The 16,501-nt window shown below is 34.3% G+C and overlaps 1 protein-coding gene and 1 non-coding gene across 2 annotated transcripts; both read left to right on the forward strand.

Annotated features, from left to right (window-relative positions):
• The first annotated feature begins 2,446 nt into the window (after nucleotides 1-2,446).
• Nucleotides 2,447-4,099, forward strand: LOC106356680. The gene is made up of 6 exons (XM_013796416.3): nucleotides 2,447-2,929; nucleotides 3,040-3,154; nucleotides 3,268-3,349; nucleotides 3,500-3,551; nucleotides 3,663-3,717; nucleotides 3,820-4,099. Exons 1-6 carry the CDS (start codon nucleotides 2,582-2,584, stop codon nucleotides 4,005-4,007), a joined length of 840 nt encoding a protein of 279 aa, XP_013651870.2. The 5' UTR covers nucleotides 2,447-2,581; the 3' UTR covers nucleotides 4,008-4,099.
• A 9,655-nt stretch (nucleotides 4,100-13,754) lies between these two features.
• On the forward strand, nucleotides 13,755-13,857 carry LOC125589480. Its single transcript, XR_007325668.1, has one exon. It is a non-coding gene; the product is annotated as a small nucleolar RNA Z279/snoR105/snoR108 (small nucleolar RNA).
• Nucleotides 13,858-16,501: the final 2,644 nt, after the last annotated feature.

Here is a 16,501-nt window from a genome sequence, read left to right on the forward strand (position 1 = left end):
ACGAAACTCGTCGGTAAATTAGTAACAAAGGCGTTTTATTAGATCAATGAGAAGAGGTTTGCCGGTTACAAATAAGGAAACAGACGGTGAAACAAGCCGGTGAAATAAAGTTCACCGGAAAAGTACAAGTCGGCAAGAATAAAGTAAGCAAAACCCTAATTCTAGCTGCCAAGTGTGTTGATTTTCGGATCCCTTTTTTAATATTTCTATGTTTCTTTTTATAGCTGGTTCTCACTTTTCCTTACTCTAAGTTGCCTGGTTTAATGGGCCCGTCGGGTCATATGATCGGGCTGATGTGCCCAGTCGCTAAGGCGATCACTTTTAGTCTCCTGCTTGAATCAGCTAAAAGTAGTCACGAGCCGAGCTGGTGCTTTGTCGCTCAGCTCATGGAACCGAGATGATACTCAAACTTATTATCTGATAGGCCTCGTGGAGGGATGCAATCCACCTCCTACCTCCTACAATGATTACTACTCACAAGGACCCTCTGACTTTATAAGATAGTTTCAGGATTTGTAGCTTTGTTTTGGCCTACTTTGATAGAAAGAAAACAAGGAGTTTGAGTTAAATACTGAGGCCACAGATATGTACATAACAAAACCGTTTATAATACTGTAAAAGCTGTCGGACCAAAGTCCGGTGGACCTCATGGGATGGACTGATGGATACGTAAGGCAGAGAGCTGGGCCAGCAATAAGTGACTGGAAGAACTATTAAGGAGAAGTGGAGGAAGAGTCTACAAAAAAAAAGAAGTTGGAGGGATGGACTCAGCAACCATATATGCTTCTTTAAAACACATACATATATATATATATATATATATATATGTGTCTAGATAAAAACCTAATGAAATGAAATGAGAAAATGCATATAGTTGAGCACAAAACCAAACCCAACCAAGATTTCATAATTCAAAATGGAATCAATGTCTAATACCCGAGATGTTAAACATTAACTTTTGTAATTAAGGAATGAGAATTCTACCAAAAAATACCTCAACTTTTCACGAATTGCCAAAAGAAACATGAACTTTTGGGCAGACCAAAAAAACACCAAACTTTCATTGACTTTAGAATTAATTAACAATGTTTTCGCTGACTTGCCAATTCAGCACGCCGTCAATAAATTTAACAGAAATATTTGACGTCGTTTATTGTTGGCGTTTAGTGAAACGACGTCGTTTTTCAAATGAGATGAAACGACGTCGTTTTACATGATTTGAAATTAAAAATATGTAGATCCCTGGATTCGAACCCAGGTTGGTTGGTCAAATGACAAGGTATTTTACCACTAGGCTACTAGCACTTTCAATGTACTTACTAACATGTTTACTTTTATTTGGTACATATTAAATATAAAAAATTCTTTAAGAACTTAATAAGATCTTTAAAATTCCAAAAAAATAAAAAATTAAAGAATATTTTTATAAAATTAATTTAGAAATTAAAATTAAAAATAAAATTTTATTTTTCTTTTTAAAAAATAAAAACTCTTCCAATTTTCTAAAAACTTAAAAAGATCTTTAAAATTCAAAAAAATTGAAAAAATAAAGAAATTTTTTATAAAATTAATTTTTAAATTAAAATAGAAAATAAAATTTTATTTTTTCTTTTCAATTCGTGAAAAGTTCGTGTTTTTTGGAAAAGAAAAAATAAATTTTTATTTTCTATTTTAATTTCAAAATTAATTTTATAATAAATTTCTTTATTTTTTCAATTTTTTGGAATTTTAAAGATCTTTTTAAGTTTTTAGAAAATTTTGGAAGAGTTTTTATTTTTTAAAAAGAAAAATAAAATTTTATTTTTAATTTTAATTTCTAAATTAATTTTATAAAAATCTTCTTTATTTTTTTAATTTTTTTTGGAATTTTAAAGATCTTATTAAGTTTTTAGAGAATTTTTTATATTTAATATGTACCAAATAAAAATAAACATGTTAGTAAGTACATTGAAAGTGCCAGTAGCCCAGTGGTAAAATACTCTGCCATTTGACCAACCAACCTGGGTTCGAATCCAGGGGTCTACATATTTTTAATTTCAAATCATGTAAAACGATGAAAACGACGTCGTTTCACTTAACGCTAACAATAAACGACGTCAAATATTTCTGTTAAATTTGTTGACGGCGTGCTAAATTGGCAAGTCAGCGAAAACATTGTTAATTAAATCTAAAGTCAATGAAAGTTTGGTGTTTTTTTGGTCAGCCCAAAAGTTCATGTTTCTTTTGGCAATTCATGAAAAGTTGAGGTTTTTTGGGGCCGAATTCTCATTAAGGAATACACAATCTTTGTTCAAAAAAAAAAAAGGAATACACAATCAGAAAGTTCGGAACGAGATGCTTTGGATTTCTTGATACGGAAGAGTAAGAGATGCTATAAGATTCCTTGTAACACAAGGTAACCTAGAACATTAAACGGTTAGAACAAGTAAAGAACTTTGCAATAACAAATCATATTAAACACATGATTATAACAAACATCAATCTTCATTTTTAGCGTAGTACATTTTACAAGTCAGTTTTCTAAGCATTACCAATTATCTTCACCAAAAACTTCTCAAGATTTTATAGTATATACCAACCAATGGCCTCTATGGTCAATATTATGAATCCAATGGTTTCTAAAAACCTCATTACCAATTTCAAAGCTTTTCGTCTCAAACCCGATCTACCTTCTCTACAACACACTAGGGTCAATGCAATCAAGAATGGTCCAATAAAAATGATGATGAAGTATGGCTCACGGAGAAGTATTGTGGTTTCGTGTTTAGATCAACCTATTTCTATGCCAAATCAGCTCTCGGGATACGACGCTGTTATGAAGTTTTATTCGTCTATCAACGAGAAGAATCAAGATCAACTAAGAAATTGCATCTCCAACGATTGCTTTGTTGATGACTTTTCCTTCTCTAAACCTTTTCATGGGAAAAAGGTAAGTTTCGTTTTTAAATGGGAACTCTTCTGTGTGTATGTAAGTCTTACATTTCAAAACTTGGTTTTGTTAATGAATTAAGAACAATGGATGTTAATATTCTTTTGCAGGAAGCCATGAAGTTCTTTGAAGAACTGGTGAACAGTATGGGACAAAACGTAAAGTTTTGTGTTGAAAATGTTTGTGAAGGAGATGGATATAATGCTGCTGTTAATTGGCATATAGGTACGTACGTACGTTTACTACATCACTAAGCCTAATTATACTTTAATTAAATAATACATTATTTAAGTTATATATGTACTTTCCAAATTTGTTTTCTATTGCTGTAATAAAAGAATGGAAAGGACGTAAAATTCCATTTACGAGAGGATGTAGCTTCTATGAATTTACAGACGAAGGAGGAATACTGGTTATAAGGTAAATCGTTTTCTTTTGGAAATTTTAATATTCTTAGAATTATTTACTTTTGTAACCTATTATTATCTTAATTTTTGGAAAAATGTATTTATCAAAAGTTCAAACTCAGTAAACAAATAATCTCACAAACTATTTGACAAACTATTTCAGAAACGCGAGGATTCTAATTGAATCGCCAATTAAACCAGGAGGAATTGCATTGGTAAAAATATTAGCTCTCAATTTTTACATAAAAAAATGGAAGACAATCATTAATAGTCTGATGATTTTTTACATTCCTTTATTATTTTGTTATCTTGAATTATTTTTCCAGACTTTGCTAAAGAACATAACGTTCTTGTTCGACGAGTTCCCACAAGTTGCTGACTGTATGTTTCCTGTTTTTATATTTTCGTTAGTTATAAATACTAATTTAAAATTTGTAGCTGTAAATCTGTGATGTTTCTTACAGATATTTTTGAATGTTTCAGGGTTTTTGGGGAAGCCTTATGAGATAATCCAATTAACATTAAGAATGTATGGTCTGTTTTTGGCGCCTATCATTGGCCATGTAATTGCAAGCTATCTGAAGCTATTGAACAACATGACCGAGTTCTTCTTACTGATTTTGAATATTATCATCAAAACTCAAAGTCTGTTCTTTAAATGGAAGAAATAAGGATTGTGTGGTTTCTAATATCTTCTGTTCTGTTATAGTATTGTGGTTAATAATAATGTTTTAAGAGAATAAACACTTTCAATTTTTTAATATTTTGGCTGTTTCGAACGAATTTCCTAATATCTTTGGTTCCTCAATACTAAGAGGGTATGCACAGCATCAACGTTCCACATAGTTCACTCTTTTCATACATTATTTATGTGGCTGGCTGGTTCGTGCATTTTTTAGCTTAATAGCTGATAATTGTTGCATTAATCCTGAAATTTAAGCAATCTTGTAAAAATTGACACGTGCATGACACATGGGTCGTTGTGAGTTTGTAACCCTCCGAACATGTGAGACTTCCATCTAAGAAACATTTACACTATTCAGTTCATGTGAATGACAGTGGTTTCTAATCAAAATTTCGTAACTCAAACATGGTAAGTCTAAAACATATGCTACTTTTGATCTTAGTATAACGGTATCAAGATTCTACCAACTATATTGATATTGACGAGTTATATGAATATTGTTACATAGCTCTAAGACTAGGAAACAAGTTATATAAAGAGGCGGGACAACCTCATTTGCGTTCTGTGTCAGGAAACAATCAGAAATGTAATTAAGATTGGCTCATTACAAGGCATTTGTTTATAGCTCGGGTGACTAGGGAACCCAGTTATTCAAGGGACATTCTCGATTCTATTGACAGACAAGCTTACTTGTGTTTGTTATCAGGGGCATTACGGCATCAGGGACACTTTAATATTACCTCTAGGATGAGGCATTTGTTTATAGTTCAATTACTAAAAACCGCGGATAAGCTCATTTGCATTATGTCATCTGGGACATTCCAGAGAGGTAATAAAGATTAAGAGGCATTTGTTTATAGCTCAACGATTTGAAACCGTGGGACAAGTTTCGTTTTAGCATCAGGAACACTACAAAGAGGTAACTGAGATTACCTCTAGAACAAGGCATTTGTTTATAGCTCAACGATTATAAACCGTGGGACAAGTTCATTTGGAAATTTCGAAGAGGTAAGATTACCTCGAGGACGAGGCAAATATTTATAGCTCAGTGACTAGGAAACCATAGGACAAGCTAATTCACGTTCTGGCATAGAGGTCACTTGAGAGAGGTAATTAAGGTTCCTCGTTTCTTGTATAACACACATATGAAACACACATCTAAGTACTTAGGGTGCAACTGTATTTACATTTTTGGAATGGAATTGTAAAGAATGGCTTATTCCTTTGGATTCCAATTTTTTTTTACCATTTACTTTGAATACAAAATAAATCGCATTCCAAAAATTCATGTGGAATAAATGGAATCAAAAGGAATGTAGTTATAATTCATTCATGATAGAAAAAAAAAGTATGTAGATGAGATGAAATGAAATCAAATTAATTAAGAAAATGTTTTTAATTAAGTTAGATATTATGTAACGTGTTTATTGTATTCAAATAATAGATTTTCTGTTGAGATTTGAGAGAAGATTTGTGAGAATGTGTTGTATATTTCTTATTGCTTACACCACTATATATAGTGGTTCATACAAGGTAGAGTCAAAGGGAGAATTGATTACAAAGATACTCTACATATATAATGACATGGTCAAATTCATAAAGACTAAGGTTGAATGGGTCTTCCATGTGGCTGGATGTAAACCCCCAATGGACTCTAGTCTTGAACTTGTATGGTCTAGGTTATGGACCATCCACTTCATGATTCACAACACTCCCCCTTGGATGCCATAACCATATAGGGTTTGTAACATGCTAATGTTGCCTCATTAAAACCTCCTCCGGAAAACCCAAAACCCAATGTGGTAAAAAGAGAAACCAGAGAAAGAAAAAAAAGTACAACACACATTACTCTCCCTGATTTGGACATCACTGAATGTTCTTGAGTCTACGCGTGCCAATCTTGTTGCGTGAACTTCCTGAATGTGCAAGAGGGCAATGATTTGGTGAAGAGGTCGGCTGAGTTTTCACTAGACCGGATCTGAAGGACGTTGACCTCTCCAGCTTTCTGCAACTCATGGGTAAAGAAGAACTTGGGTAGAATATGTTTGGTTCGGTCACCTTTGATATACCCGTCTTTGAGTTGAGCAATGCAAGCTGCATTATCTTCATATATGATGGTCGGACCCGTTGGGTCGCATATGGACGCATAATGTGGTCATATACCTTTTGTTCAAAGATGAACTTCGATCTTATAGCTTATCTTTATGATAGCTTATTCATTCATACCACAGCTTGGTTGGTTCATGCTGAGAATTCGACCAACCATAAGTATTACCAAAATTTGGCTAATTTGTGGTGATGGTCTATAACCTTTTCTAAGGTTTAATGAATAACCATTTAACCTATCTTAGGCTGGTTAGTATAAAACACAAGGAATTTAAAATTCCTCTATGGACTGATTTGAATTGTTCTTATAGAACTCTTCACTTGCTTACATGTAGTAATTTAATTCAGTCCATGAACAACTTTAGGAAAATGCTGTTCAAGAGAACTTCTTTTCTCATCTTTTGATTCTGAGCTCAATACCGTTTGGTAAACCTTTTGGTACCAATAATATTATCATCATCATCCAGTGAGTCATATATAGCATACTACATCTTTTGAATTTCTTCCAGACATCATATGTAGTGAAATATGTAGTAGTATCCACCACATTGGATTATATAGACCTTTCCCGGTCTGTCTCACGATTTATCCTTCTTTCAGGATTTATATATTCACTGGGCATCATATGGCGTTTACATATTCATGGCCAATACAATACGCCTTTTATATATCACTTTAAACCCCACGTTTCTTTCATTATTCATTATGAGTACTCTTGTGTGGGTTTATGATCCTCGATACATATCTTTGTATTCATGTGCTACATACTTGCGCATTTTCTATGAATGTATGTGTCGACACACTTATATATATATATATATATATATATATAGTTCCTTTTAGTTCCAGACATGGTATAAATCAATTTGAGATTTCATTATCTAGGACCTTAATAACCTTATAACTTGGCGTCCCAAGCTATATGGTATGGTACCTAGTTGTTCAGCTGGCCAGCCTTATATCTCAATGTCTGGAATGGTTTCCTTTAATAAAACTCGAATTTTATCTCATGCACCTTTCTTTCTTTCCGAGGTTCCTTAGAATTTATGGAACTTTATTTGGAACATTTATTTGGTCTATCTTATATAGACTTTGTAGCAACTTGGTTGTGTCTTTAAGACATCAAAACCGTGTGGTGCTAAGCTGGGATGACATAGTCATTCTTTCTCTCGGGTCAATGTGTCTGGCATTTTATTTTGCTATCATTGTAGCATATGGACGTCTCTAAATTTCTAGTCCGAGGATCTTTGCCAAGACATTGATGGTTGATACCAGATGGTAGGTACCATTCTTTATCATTCTTTATACCAGCTTATTACTTTTCTCCTTTCATTGTTGGATATTCGGATTCATAAACCTTATGTAATCCTTGTTCCTTGGCCTATAATTAGATCAACCATTTTGGCTCAAGGTTTCTTTTAAACTTATGGAGAAAGTATATTCATAATATATATCCAACATATATTCCCAATCCTCTTTATGAGATTATAAGATCACATGATCTTAGATGGCACATATATTTGTGGTGGATTCTTTCATAATATCTTAAGATGATATATGTCTGGACTCATGACCCGTATCAGTCTGAGGTGGGAATATCTATGATCACTTATATGGCCTGATATAATTACTATGGCCTGATGCAGGTTCATTCTTTTATAACTCATGGTGTCCCCAAGCATATGGACTTTTAGAATTTGAACCTTATAGGTAATGGTCTTTATATCAAATTCAACCAATATGTAATATGGTTGTGGACCATGTTTCACGGATTTTAGTATGGTCATGTATCATGGGATTTGTCCTCACTCCCCCTCATGAACATACTCTAATTCGTGGTGCTTGGGACAATAAATTCCCTTGTGCATAGATATATTGCACACACGTGAGATCTTATGGGATAACATTTGTGCCCTTTTAAATATTTGCATCATAATCCGAATGGCTAAGTATGGTAATGCCATCTAAGTGATAAATTTCGTGGGTTAATCAAACATGATTGCCCTGGCTATTTGCCTAATATCATATTGATCACTAGATCAATAGAGAATGTAGTCTCGACCACTTAGGCGATTTTAATTTAGGTACTCTTATTCCCTTTTGTCCATTGTTGGAAACCATTTTTTCTTCTTAATTCAATGGACCTTATAAGGTGAATATAATGCCATTTAGGCAAAGCCTTGGTCGAGCTTCTTTTCCTTTCTTTCAAGGAATGTCCAGTTGAGTTCAAGAGTATTTTATAACTGAGCCTGGATGGCAGAGCATGTCGTGCCATTTGTCAAAGGCTTCTTTGAACTCTTTGGAAAAGTGAGTTGGGGTATTAATCCTCAATCATATTTATCTTGGCACAATAAAAGCATATAGATATAGTTTCTTATCAAACAACAGTTTGAATAAGATAATGATCATGAACTCAAAGCAATTCATTTTATTAATGAAGTCGTGTATAAAGCAAAGTATCAAAGCAATTCATGAAACATAAACTCAGGAAACATGAAAATGAGAATGTCAAAAGACAATTATATAATATGGCCTTCACAATGCATGTGTTGCCATATGGCGCTCAACTTCAGCTTCATCAGCTATAGGAGGCCTCATCTCATTATTCTTTAGCTCAATGTATCTTTTCTGAAGCTTGTCAAATCTGTTGATGGTATCTTTGATTTTCTGCTTTCTTTGTTCAGAAGCCAAAAGATATGACAAAAGGTCATTATAAGTGGTGAACTTCTTAGCCGTGTGTAACAACAGCACATCCTTTGGATGGAATGTGGAGTAGGTCTTATATAATAAAGAATAATGTGTTATCCTTTCACCACATAGTTCAAGACTATAAGCAATATCCATCAGAGCAGAATTATATTTGTCCACGGATTCAAAATCCTGGAATCTGAGGATCTCCCATTCATGGTTGGCCTTTTGCCACGATACCGGTTTGAACCTTTTCCTTAACTGTAACCAAAGGTCACAAGGATCCTCAACATGGAGATACAGGTCTCTTAGTTCCTCAGTGAGATGATAACGAATAATCGTTATAGCTCTATGCCTTTCACTGTCAATGATATCATTGTACTCATTGATGCATTGTCCGAGTCCTCTGGATCTCAGGGCAACAAGAGTATTCTTTACCCATTCTAGGTAATTATCTCCAGAGAGATTTAGGGCAGAGTAATCTGAGGGTTCAAATCTCGACATCTGAATATTTAACGAGTAATTCAAGCACTCAGAATTCTATGTAAGCAATAGAATAAATCAATGTATATGATTTCAATAAGGCTTTCCTTCAAATCATATAATCTATTTGCTTAAGCAATCTTAGTATGAGAATGATCAATTGATCATTGCATCTAGTAATCCTTTTAATTATAATTCAAATTGGATTGATTATATATATAGGGTATTAAGGCCCTTTAGAATTTGAATAAGGATCAATCATCATTTTATTAAATGAGATCAAGCAAGATGGATGAAATCAAGCAAATGCATGGATCAAGAAATAGCTGAATGCATGTTCAGAACTAAGCATTGGACTTAAACAATCTATATGTGATTCCTAATGCATGAGGATATTTGGTTTTCAAAGATCATAAAGCAAAAACCGATTCCTTCCCCCTTTTACAGGGTAAACCAAGACAAGAAAATTTTATAATTTTCAGGATATGTCTAGAACAAATTCAATTAGATTTTCAATCAATCGGTTTCAAAGCTGGTTTATGTTTTCAATTAAACAAACATGCTTAACTTTAAAAATAACCGATTTAATCTAATTAGATGCAAGCAATATGAACCAATTTAGATTTTATTTTAAATGCCCCATGATTAGAATGATCTATTATATGTATGCATGCTCAGTTTTAATAAAACTATATGACAAGCGGATGCATGGAAATGATCAGTTCATGATATGTGTATGATCTAACAATTTACTAATCCATGTTTGATCTAATAGATGCTATCAGGTATGTATATATGATCAGTATATAATTCAATCATCACAAAATCAGTTTTCAAGGTTGGTTTTTAGATCAAGATAAATTTATATCATTTGTTCAAACTATAATGAACCGATTTCAAGGCCGGTTTAGATTTAGATAAATTTTGACAAACAACTATGTGATCAAATGATTTCAACTTAGTATTTATTTTAGCCTATGTCATAACTATTTAAATCAAGACTATAGGTTATAATATTTTGATAAATACTACCTAGTCAAAGATATGCATTTAAAACAATCATAAAAGTTTTAAATTTTGATCAGTTACAATATAAAACATCAATGGTCAAAGATATGCATTGATTAGGATTTAAGTTTTGATATCTTTGGGTTTGACTAAAAGATTATGGCTGTAAAGATTGCGGCCGGAAAAGGTCATGGCCGGAAAAAATCATGGCCGGATTTGGATTTAGGGGTTCAGCCGATTATTGCTTAGAGTTTAGGGGATTGATAAAAATCAAGCAAAAAGGATTTAGGGAATTGATATGTATAATGGCCATCAAGATATATATCCGGTTATAAAACAAACAAGGGGATTTGAGATTTTGATGTGGATAAGGGCCGATTTGGATCGGTAAGCACATCGAATGGGATTAAGATTTTGATGGCCAGCTTATTCATCCGGCTATACAGCCGGTAATACGGTCAAACAAAGATTATGAGTTTCAGTCCTTTAGTCAATCCAGATTTAAGGCCGGATCAAAATAGGAGAAAGGGGAACCGATTTTAAGGGTGCTAGCTAAAAGGAGTTTATGATTTTCTCTATATCTTTTATAATTTCAAATAGTTCTTAGAAACAAGATTCATATAGATCTTAGATTATTAATAAGTTTTATAAGTTTTTAGAGATTCTTAGATCTTTAGAGATTCAAATAATTTTAGAATCAAGATTCATATAGATCTTAGATTCAAGATTAATATTTGTGATAATTTTAGATCTATAGATTTTTATAAGTTTTATGATTCAAATAGATCTAATAATCAGGATTCAGATACGTGGTGTTCTTAGATTTTATGACCACCGTGAAAGAGAGCTGATCCGCGGATGAGCTGGTTGAGAGAGAGGTGGAGGAGCTGGCCGGAAAAACCGTGAGAGGGATAGACTTGGCCGACGGAGCAAGGCTGAGGGCCGGAAGAGATGGCCGGAAAAGAGATGATCGCCGGCGGATGGGATTGCTCAGGTGGAGAGAGTCTCGTGCTGATAACGTGTTAAGATTTGAGAGAAGATTTGTGAGAATGTGTTGTATATTTCTTATTGCTTACACCACTATATATAGTGGTTCATACAAGGTGGAGTCAAAGGGAGAATTGATTACAAAGATACTCTACATAATGACATGGTCAAACTCATAAAGAGTAAGGTTGAATGGGTCTTCCATGTGACTGGATGTAAACCCCCAATGGCCTCTAGTCTTGAACTTGTATGGTCTAAGTTATGGACCATCCACTTCATGATTCATAACATTTTCTAAGATTCTTGAAGTTTAAATTCTTGTACCCGTTTTGTTAATAATTAATATTGGAAATTTTGGAAACACTCATTGATAAAGATGCCTTTAACTAATGTTAATAATAAAAATTGTATTGGTTTCGACATAATAATTATTTATAAGCTATATAAATTAAAACACATCCGAGTAAATTCATTATCAAACCTTAATTTTCTGTTACATATGTGTATATAGCTTTATATTTGAAACGAACTAACTATAAAATATGCTAATTTAAATTTAAATTTCATTTCATTTCATTCCATTCCTCTAAAAAGTTATCATTTGTGTTACAAAAATATTTTTCTGCAATTATTCCTTCCATTTATTTTACACTTCTATCATTCCATTAGTTGGTATTTCATTTTCTTTAATTCCTTTCATTCATAATATTCCAAAACTTGAGTACCAGTTACTTCCTTAGATTTCACAACAGTTTTAGAGTGAAAGTTGCAATGTCATGTATAATATTGAAAAGCAATCAAAATTCTTTGTAATAAAATGTTCTTACAAAAATGAACTCTTGGGGAAAGTTTAAGTCCCAAAATTAAAATAAAATAAATAATATGCAGGGGAAACATAAACCAAACTAAACACAAGGAAAAAAAAAACAATTAAAACCAAGATGCAGAAAAACTTATTAATAGCAAGAACAAAATGATTTATAGAGAAAGAGTGAAAACTACAAAGACAAAAACTATGGAAGACGACATATTTCTCCACCGGAAGTATCGTATAAGACCAATTACACACGAACTTTTAACATCGTCTTAATTCTACATATAAGAAATCCTTTTACTTATTATTCCCGAATTCAAAAAAAAAAATCGAAACCTGGATCCACATAATGTTTTAGGTGGGAACTAAAACCGACGCTAAGCTAATTTAGATATGTTTACTGTTTCTCAATTTAAACATAACCAATGGTTAACCATATTAAACCTAAATGACCCGATAAAAAAGGATAAACCAAGATAACCCAACCTGATAACCCGAATCTAAACCCTTGAGGATTGAAACAGATCTTCTTTCACCTTCTGTAAATTTGATCGTCTGTACAGAAGGTGGCTTTCAGCGTTGACTTGTGTTTAGTTGACTCAAACAATTATTCCAAGCCACGGTGCAATGCGGACAATGAGGACTGATGAGCCAATGAAGAAAAGAGCTTTGTTAGGATAGAAGGTCAGAGTCTCAACTTCTTTAATGTTGCCTTTTCTTGGGCATATCTGATTGTAATTTTTGCTGACATTAGATATTAGCTTTACCCAAATGTTGTTTTGTTAGATATATGTTCAACAGAACGGTTTCAGTCTCTTGTCAGCCATAGCTTTTGTAAGAACTCGAATAGTGGAAATCATCAAAATATAACCAAAGCATACTCTATCATACATAACCTTAGGCTCTTGTCACAAGCCATCAAACGGTAGAGGCACTTGCTGTCACTACCGCCGCTACCTTTATCTTTACCTCCTATTTACTCTCTTAAAGAATTCAGCCACGCTCTACTTCTTGAAGACAGTGACGTTTGAGAAGAGAAGCTGTACATCTCTGTAATAAGTGAGGCTTAAAGAACCAACTTTCTTTGTATGATCTCAATGTCCAAATATTGCTTAAGCTTGTTTTAACTTAGTTATGGACTTATGGCATTGTTCTAAGTTCTAAAAATGTGTTTATGATTATTGCACTTTGACGAAAGGGTTTTACGTGGATTTGTATGTTGGTGAGTAGATGCCGAAACGAGAAGCTTCACTTTGGCGTCAAGACAGCAAGCATCTATGGCTGATGGTGTTTCATGGGGCATGGGGGGAAGATGCTACTGAAGTAGAATATGCTACTAAAGTAAAAAAGGAGAACTGAACGCTCTGTGAATGGAGTAAAGAAAAAGCTACCTCGAATTATATTTTAATCATTTGCTAATTTAGGATTGCATATCCACGACTGGGCTACTGACACGTTCTGATCAAATGGGATGTTGTGGGCTTGAACCCTCCGAACAAGACAAGCGACTTTCATTCTAAAAGTGAGCGAGTATAAGCCTTTAATTCGTCCCGCATCGATTCTGTAGAGAGACATGTGATAATGAGTGGGTCTATAAAAGAAAAAGAAGTGCGACATTCGGAAAACATGATCCTTCAGGTTTAAAGGGGGAAATGAGGATCGGGTTTATTCTCGCATAAATGCGTGAAGAGTGTTCCGCTCAAACCTTTTACGACAATTGGGCGCTCCAGTTTTCATATCATCTGATCCCTGTCATTTTTCAAAAATTTTAACTTATTTTTCTTAATAGTAATTAAAAAAAACTCGGAAACAAACCTGCACATTCGCAAAGGAACCTTGTAGATTCTTTAATAAAAATTTAAATTATTTTAACAATATTAATAATGTGTCTATACCTAATATTTATACTTTTTTACTTATTTAACTTTTTATTTTATATTATTAATCTCAAACATTTATTAACTTTTATCATATATAAAATTTGAGAGATATGTACATATTATGTGATGAAAATAGAATGCCAAATAAACTGAAAATTTCTCAAAATATTATTTTAAAAGAGAAATGTTATTGTAAAATAAGCAAAAGAATAAGATAAAATCTTCATTTCTCGCTCCTTCTCTCTCTAGAGCTTTTTTTTTGTTTCTTTTGTTTCTGAAACATTTTTCTCAAGTAGAGGGTTTAGAATCTTCAAAAAAGGTATGTTCTTCAGAGATTAAAGAAGAAGTGTGAAAGGTACAACGTTCAGAAACTAAAAGAAGCATGTGAAAGAGCGTGTCTAGGGATGGCAATCAATAGGAATGTCAAACAGGTTGATCCGTCCCGTCTCGTCCCGTACCGCAGCAGGCTCGTCTTTGAGCGGGTCACGGCGGGTCACGCCCGCGCGGGCTGCGGTTTTCAAAATGGCTGACCAAACCCGTACCGCAAAACATGTAGGCCTTTGCGGATCGGCCCGCAGGACATATAATTACAAACAGCTCCTGGACGCTTCAAGACATGATTCATGACGCTTTATCAGTTTCATGACGCATCAGTAAGTGAGTTTAGTCGAGGATTGAACTGGATAAGGAAATACCCTTGTTAGTTGAAGATTTTAGTTTGATCAAAACACTAGTTTATTTATTTTTGTTAGACTCCAAACATTTTTAAAATAAATAATACTTTAGTTGTTGAATCCAAATATTATAACTCATAAGTTCATAACAAATGCTTTAGTTTTCTGAATCCAAAATTAAATAAAACCAACACCAAATCAAAGATGTTAATCCAAAAATAGATAGAAAAAAAACGCCAATCACACTTCTTGTTCTTCATCTTTATCACCAACAAGCGATAAAAAGATGGAAATGTCTCTTCTTCACCATCAACTTCATCTTCTGCAAATAAGAATAATAGAAGTCAGTTAAATATATATTGAAACCTAAAACTCCAAAATGTATGATAATGTGAACAAATACATATAGGCAAAACTATGAAGAACTCATGGCGGAAACTAGATCTTCTTCTTCGGTGGAAAGTGAGTTTTCAAACTTCTTATAATGACTCGAAGAAGCTCCATCGGTGCAGATTGAAAGCGCTTGGGAGACCGGAAGCATCATCGACCCTAAAACCACCATCACCGGAGCTACATAACGTCGAATCACTCTCTCTCTCTCTCTCTCTCTCTCTCTCTCTCTCTCTCTCTCTCTCTCTCTCTCTCTCTCTCTCTTTCTCTCTCTCAATGTTTTAGGCGAAAGCATAAATAGGGACTTAGGGCTGCGGGTCTTCAAAATCCCGCAGGTTAAGCCCATCCCGCTTTCGACCCGTACCTCTTTGAACCCGTCCCGCGAGGCCCGCAATTTTGCGGGCTTACCAAATGGAGGCCCAATCCCGCCCCGCAGCAAGCCTTTACGGGCCAGGCCCGCGGTCCAAGTCCTTGATTGCCATCCCTAGCAATCAAGGACTTGGACCGCGGGCCTGGCCCGTAAAGGCTTGTTGCGGGGTGGGATTGGGCCTCCATTTGGTAAGCCCGCAAAATTGCGGGCCTCGCGGGACGGGTTCAAAGCGGGACTGTCGAAAGCGGGATGGGTCGAAAGCGGGATGGGCTTAACCTGCGGGATTTTGAAGACCCGCAGCCCTAAGTCCCTATTTCTGTTTTCGCCTAAAACATTGAGAGAGAGAGAGAGAGAGAGAAGATGATTTGACGTTATGTAGCTCCGGTGATGGTGGTTTTAGGGTCGATGATGCTTCCGGTCTCCCAAGCGCCTTCAATCTGCACCGATGGAGCTTCTTCAAGTCATTATAAGAAGTTTGAAAACTCACTTTCCACCGAAAAAGAAGATCTAGTTTCCGCCATGAGTTCTTCATAGTTTTGCCTATATGTATTTGTTCACATTATCATACATTTTGGAGTTTTAGGTTTCAATATATCCTTAACTGACTTCTATTATTCTTATTTGCAGAAGATGAAGTTGATGGTGAAGAAGAGAAATTTCCATCTTTTTATCGCTTGTTGGTGATAAAGATGAAGAACAAGAAGTGTGATTGGCGTTTTTTTTCTATCTATTTTTGGGATTCACATCTTTGATTTGGTGTTGGTTTTATTTAATTTTGGATTCAGAAAACTAAAGCATTTGTTATGAACTTATGAGTTATAATATTTGGATTCAACAACTAAAGTATTGTTTATTTTAAAAATATTTGGAGTATAACAAAAATAAATAAACTAGTGTTTTGATCCAACTAAAATCTTTAACTAACAAGGGTATTGCCTTATCCAGTTCAATCCTCGACTAAACTCACTTACTGATGCGTCATGAATCATGTCTTGAAGCGTTCAGGAGCTGTTTGTAATTCTATGTCCCGCGGGCCGATCCGCAAAGGCCTACATGTTTTGCGGTACGGGTTTGGTCAGC

The sequence above is a fragment of the Brassica napus genome, chromosome C6 (genome assembly GCF_020379485.1).
Source record: "Brassica napus cultivar Da-Ae chromosome C6, Da-Ae, whole genome shotgun sequence".
Classification (NCBI taxonomy): Eukaryota; Viridiplantae; Streptophyta; class Magnoliopsida; order Brassicales; family Brassicaceae; genus Brassica; species Brassica napus.